We start from the raw sequence: 6,930 nt of genomic DNA on the forward strand, positions 1-6,930 counted from the left end.
GTCTAATTTCAACATAATCATCAGAACTATGTAAACAAATTGTGTCGAAAATTCCACGTAAAAAATATTTTTCATCCTATGCTCATGCATTCGGAAAGTATTCAGAGCCCAAGGGGTCTGAATAGAGTGTGCAAAGCTGTCATCAAGGCAAAGGGTGGCTACTTTGAAGAATCTAAAATCTATATATTTTTTAACACTTTTTTGGTTACTACATGATTTCAAATGTGTTATGTCATAGTTTTGATGTCTTCGGTATTATTTTACATTGTATAAAATATGAGTAAGTGTTTCCAAACGTTTGATTGGTACTGTAAGTACTCAGTACTTTGTTAAAGCACCTTTGGCAGCGATTACAGCCCAAGTCTTCTTGGGTATGACGCTACAAGCTTGGCACAGCTGTATTTGGGGAGTTTCTCCCATTCTTCTCTACGGATCCTCTCAATCTCTATCAGGTTGGATGGGGAGCATCACAGCACAGCTATTTTCAGGTCTCTCCAGCGATGTTTGATCGGGTTCAAGTCTGGAGAAGGTTTTCATCAAGGATCCCTCTGTACTTTGTTCCATTCATCTTCCTCTCGATCCTGTCTCCCAGTCCCTGCCGCTTAAAAACATCCCCACAGCATGATGCTGCCACCACCACGCTTGGTGGAGTGCTGCAGAGATGGTTGTCCTTCTGGAATGTTCTCCCATCTCCACAGACAAACTCTGGAGCTCTGTAAGAGTGACCATCAGGTTCTTGGTGTAACGGTTTTCCTCCTCCTCTTCGTCTGAGGAGGAGAAGCGAGAAGGATTGGAGGACCAAGATGCGGCGTGGTAAGTGTTCATGATGTTTATTTTAAAGACATGACGTGAATAACCGAAACCGGAAACAGTACCGTGTGGTGAACAAACACAGACATGGAAACAAACACCCACAAACAAACAGTGAAACCCAGGCTACCTAAGTATGATTCTCAATCAGAGACAACTAATGACACCTGCCTCTGATTGAGAACCATGCTAGGCCGAAACATAGAAATCCCAAAATCATAGAAAAACAAACATAGACTGCCCACCCCAGCTCACTCCCTGACCATACTAAATAACGACAAAACAAAGGAAATAAAGGTCAGAACGTGACACTTGGTCACCTCCCTGACCAAGTCACTTCTGCCCCGATTGCTAAATTTGGCCAGGCGGCCAGTTCTAGGAAGCCTCTTGGTGGTTAAAAACTTCTTCCATTTGAGAATGATGGAGGCCACTGTAGTGGTTAATTTCTGTGTTATCAAATGAGGAGAGACAAACTTATCACACAAGTCAGAGTTATACTTAAACTGAATCTTTATTAGTGAGAGCTCTGCAATAGCGATGGCACACTCAGATGATTCGTTGAGAGCCCCGACACAAAGGATACAAAGACCTTTTTATAGCAAAGATACACCCCCTTAGTCTACATAGCAAACAACAGATGTGTGGAATGGGTCACAAGGTGAGACTTGATAATTGAGAAAGGAGTATCCCCCAGTCAGATAGCATTTGCTATGAAGACTCTTCTTATTGTACAGAGTTTGGCCCAAGGCTCAGATCACATCCCTGGTACTTCATAGTACATAAACATCAACTCATTCTATGGCATAAATCAATTGTCAATTCCAGATACCCCTATCTCAAGTAAAACCCATGTCCTTGACCACACGCCTAGACGAGCTCACAGAGGAGAGTGAGCATCTAAGTCATACACAATCCCAGGATAGGTGCAACATCAGAGATGATGTACAATGGTTCCAGACACTACCCCACACATCCTGTCTCAGAACGTATCTCCCCCAAAGCCGAAGGAGGGAGTGACTGGGCACAGACATTGTGGAGACAAGTAATTGGTTCCCTATTAATCACGCCATCCCTTTATATGGTTTGTAATAGGTAAAGATACATATCCACATATGAAGACAATGTATCCTTCTGTCCTCTTCTCTTTCTGATATTATGTATAGCAACAGGGACATGTGATAGAGAAGCCTGACTTCTCCCATTTCTGGGCCCCAGGTGACTGAGGCCCATCTGAGGGAGGAAGTGCAACTGCCAACAACAGAGTCCGAATGGATACATTCTAATAACAAGAGTTCAACAGTTCAATCATATAAGCATATTATGCAGATAAGACATCTTAATTATCTATGTTACTGAGCAATTTCTGATTATTCTGCCACACCACTGTGTTCTTGGGGACCTTCAATGCTGCAGACATGTTTTGGTACCCATCCCCAAATCTGTGGCTCGACACAGGATCTTTGAAAGTTTAGAAGTAGTAACATTAGCCCTATAAATGGGATACCAAATTTGTGATATTAGCAATAAACTTTTACCTTTGGATATTGTCTTTTATATGTGTTATTCATAATATATACAGTATATACCATCCAAACTGAAGATTACATCTCCCTCAAGTGTTGATTTGTTTGCGTTCATTCAATATCCAGTTTGTCTGCAAATTAATGACTGATATGTTGGATTCACGTCTCTATCGCAACCAAAAATCTGTTAAAGAACAGCACTAAATCAAATAAAACTTTAAATGCACGTCAAATTAAGTTTGATTGGATTTAGTCCTATTTGATTTTTGGTTGAGATGGAGACGTGAATCTAATGTGAATTATTAACTTGTAGGTTACATTTGAAATCAACCAACCATCCTTCATATAAAAGAAAATATCCAAAGGTAAAAGTTTATTATTAATATCATGAATTTGGCATCCTATTTATAGGGCTAATGATAACGACATCTAAATGTCCAAAGCTCCAATCAACCATGGATGAATGATACATAGCCACACTTTGATATAAGGGTGTCCTTTGGGCAAATCAGATGTAAATGTGGCCTACATAAACACAACTCCACTTCGAATTGACTTTCGCATACAACTTGTGTGAGAAAAGTTAGAGGAGTTACTGTCAACTATTCAACGTGATTCAGGTAGTCTACAAATTGTTTTTGTACAGATCCTCATCAATGTCTAAGTGTGGTTACATGATAGCTCAGCTGTACTAGCTGCAGGGGGTTTCCAAAGCTAAGCAGGTTACATAGAGGTAGGCATCTGTATGGTAGGCTTGTTCTTACTGAAGTGCATTATTCCACATCATTATCAGTAGGAGTCACTGTTCAGGCAAGAGTTGTTGGACTGTGGTTCCATATTTTAATTCAATATACCTCTTTATTTAGGTTGATGGCATGACATTGAAACAATGACATTGATAAAAACATTTTTTTTTTTACTATCAACATTGAAACAAGGTCAAATGAATTATGTTTATTCAAATATGAAATTCCACAAAACTTCCTAATATTGAGTTGCACCCCCTCCTTTTGCCCTCAATTTCTCGGAGCATAAACTCTACAAGGTATCAAAAGCGTTCAACAGGAATGCTGGCCCATGTTGACTCCAATGCTTCCCATAATTGTGTCAAGTTGTCTGGATGTCCTTTGGGTGGTGGACCATTCTTGATACACACAGGAAACTGTGGAGTGAGAAAAACACAGCAGCGTTGCAGTTCTTGACACAAACCGGTGTGCCTGGCATCTACTACCATACCCCTTCCAAAGGCACTTAAATCTTGTCTTGCCCATTCACCCTCCAAACGGCATACATACACAATCTATGTCTCAATTGTCTCAAGGCTTAAAAATCCTTCTTTAACGTGTCTCCTCCCCTTCATCTAAACTGATTGAAGTGGATTTAACACGTGACATCAATAAGTGCTCATAGCTTTCACCTGGTCAGTATATATCATTCTTAATGTTTTGTACACTCAGTACAAAGGATGAAAAATATTTGTTACATTTCTACATGGAATTTTTGACTCAATTCCAATGTATAGATAGTTCTGATGATTATGTTAATGTAACAACCTGTTAGTCAGGTTAAGTCATTGTACTTAAGTTTAAGTTTTCCCTAATTGCAATGTTTACAACGCTGGTTGAAATGAGATGAAAACAGTAATCTACTGGTGATTACTTAAAAAAAAAAAATCACATCACAATAGGTTGACCATTGAAACAATACTGACTCAACCAGTGTGTGCCCAGTGGGTTGTTACTCATATCTTGACTTGCAGTAATAATTGCAGGATACTATAACTATGTTAATTTACCTTTCGAATACAGTATCACATTACCTCCTGTAAACGAATGGAATAATCCTTATATCTAAGGAAATGGGTGTATACACTTTTAGTTTCACATTAGGTCGTCATGCGCAGCATGTTTGTGTACGGCTACGATTTCCGAAGTGTGTCCATGTCCAAGTTTGATCTCATTAACTTCTGAGCGTCATGGATTGATATTCTTCTGCAATACGAAATATAGCTTGTGTCTTGACTTCACTCTGATTGAAAAGAACGAAGATGAAAATGTCAGATGACCGCGACGCGTACGTTCTCAACATTACCACATGTGCAGAAATTAACCTGTCTTTTACGCACAGATTTTTACCAGCTGTGTTCGTGCTGGTGTTTGTCTTCGGAACATTTGCAAACTTCTGTGGGTTAAAAACTGTTTTTACACGCTGGAAGAAAATTGGAAGTATTAACATATTTATTCTCAACCTTGGAATAGCGGACTTGCTATACCTATTTACATTACCATTTTTGGTTGTCTATTACGCGCTAAACAGTAAATGGATATTTGGACAAACATTCTGCAAGATCACCAGATTCTGTTTCAATTTGAATCTCTACGGCAGTATCGGGTTCCTGACATGCATCAGTATTTATCGATACCTTGGTATTGTGCACCCAATGAACGTGATGGGAAGAATCAACACTCGCCACTCGGTGGCAATAAGTTTTCTTGTCTGGATTTTGGTTTTTATTCAGATACTTCCGGATATGTTCTTTGACAAGACAGCGCCAAATTCCTCAGATGCGTGCTATGACTCAACAGCGGACCACCTTATCAAGGATTACCTACCGTATAGCATTGGCTGGACTGTTACCGGATTCGTTATACCATTGCTCGTCATTCTTGCTTGCTATGGACATATAGTAGTGGTCCTTGCCACCAAAGCCAACGTCAATACTTTATTGAAACAGAGGTGTCTAAAACTAGTCATCATCTTGACTGTGTTATTCTCAATTTGCTTTATCCCTTACCATGTTTTGAGAAATCTCAATTTGAAGATAAGGATTTTGAAAATGGAAGGCACCTGCAACTCAAGCTTCGATGACATCTATGTTGCTCATCAAATCAGCCGCGGCCTGGCTTGCCTGAATAGCGCAATCAATCCGTTGATTTACTTGATTGGAAATGATGATTTTCTCATGCGCTTTCATAATGTCAGCAAACGAGCCAGGATGTCTCTTGTTCATTGGACTGGTGCTATAATTTACCGCAAGGCAGATCCACCAACAGAAGAATTTCAACCAGAAAACTTTGACCAGCTAGTTATTTAAACCAATATTGTACCAAAGGCCTGTATGTAAATAAGCTGTACTCTATGCTTTATTCATCATTCTCAGAGTATTTTATTGTGTTATGTGAGAGCCTGTGAGTGGCCGAATGCACTTGTGTATAGTGATATGCTGTGCCATTTAGTCAGTGATATGTAGAGCTATATCACTGAAGAAAAAAAAAACTCTCAATATGCATTTCCGATATTACATAAGAATGACAGATATTCCAGCATCCTATTACATACCAATGACTGAAGTATTCCTCTGTTTTCAATAAACAATACAAATGTGTCAAGCTCAAATGACTTTTTCCATCTTACCTTGTCCTTGAGATAATATGGTAGTATATCATGCTATCTACTTGGCTTCCCAGGGGAAACAAGATTTGAACTGAGGGCAAAAATCCCTCAACACCAACATGCACAGGAAATTGATGTCATACATGTTTATTAATTGCATATGACTTATCAGTAGGGTATTAGGTGCAGGTTAGAGAATGGGGACTTGAGGCTCACTTTATTTAGAAGACTCAGCAGACAGACATACACAAGGATGCGTCCCAAAATGCATCCCAAATGGAACCCTATTCCCTTTATAGTGCACTCCTTCTGACCAAGACCAATAGGGCTCTGGTCAAAAGTAGTACACCATAAAGGGAATAGGGTGCCTTTTGGGAAAAATTATAGAACCTAATGACAAATAGTGCAGTAAAAATAGGAAAACAGAAACACTTTCTCTCAACATTACTTAAAAAGAGGGAGACTGTTTGACTGGCTAGAATGATAACACATAACAGTTTATACTCTGCATAAATAACTTTAATTTAACTTAAGAACAGTTGATTAAGAAGCATTCGAGTACAAGAAGTTGGATGTTTGCACAAAACAGGCTTAGTGAAAAATCTCACTCTCCAGCAACACAAGCATGCAGTGATATTTCACTCCCTTCTGTTACCTTCACAGACCACTGAGAGCTGGGGTTGGCATTAGGGCAAGTCCTAGCGGATGACTGTTTGTGTTATGAGAAAATGGTGCCAAGAGAAGTCTAAATAAAAACATCTGCAATGCAATGTTTTGAATCTATGACCTACACCTTTTATTGATAGAGTATGTCCTCAACCGGCAGGCACTCCATTGCGGTTAGCAACCGGCAGGCCCTTCCCTTGTAGTTTGGAATTCAGTTCATTCTTGAGGGTCATGATGTCCACAGTGAAGGCAAATCAGGCCCCACACCCTTTTAAGCACCTACCCCAAATTCAGCCATTTCACGTTTGTGAGGTAGGGGAGTTCTGCATGACTTGAGTCTGTCTCTTCCAACAGTGAGACAAACTGCCTGTGGTTTAAAGATTTTGCTCTTATGAAGTTTATCACTTTAGTGGCTGTATCCACATCATGGCTCATTTTCAGAGCACATTTACAGAGCACTTCCTGATGAATAATGCAATGCAGGAAAATAATTTGCACAGCTATTTTCAGGTCTCTCCAGAGATGTTCGATTGGGTTC

At 39.7% G+C, this 6,930-nt stretch overlaps 1 protein-coding gene across 1 annotated transcript; it reads left to right on the forward strand.

Annotated features, from left to right (window-relative positions):
- Nucleotides 1-4,226: 4,226 nt before the first annotated feature.
- LOC115143629 (P2Y purinoceptor 1-like) lies at nt 4,227-5,729 on the forward strand. Its single transcript, XM_029684118.2, has one exon. The coding sequence runs from the start codon at nt 4,381-4,383 to the stop codon at nt 5,425-5,427; it is 1,047 nt and encodes a 348-aa protein (XP_029539978.2). The 5' UTR covers nt 4,227-4,380; the 3' UTR covers nt 5,428-5,729.
- The last annotated feature ends 1,201 nt before the right edge of the window (nt 5,730-6,930 follow it).

The sequence above is a fragment of the Oncorhynchus nerka genome, linkage group LG15, assembly GCF_034236695.1.
Source record: "Oncorhynchus nerka isolate Pitt River linkage group LG15, Oner_Uvic_2.0, whole genome shotgun sequence".
Taxonomy (NCBI): domain Eukaryota; kingdom Metazoa; phylum Chordata; class Actinopteri; order Salmoniformes; family Salmonidae; genus Oncorhynchus; species Oncorhynchus nerka.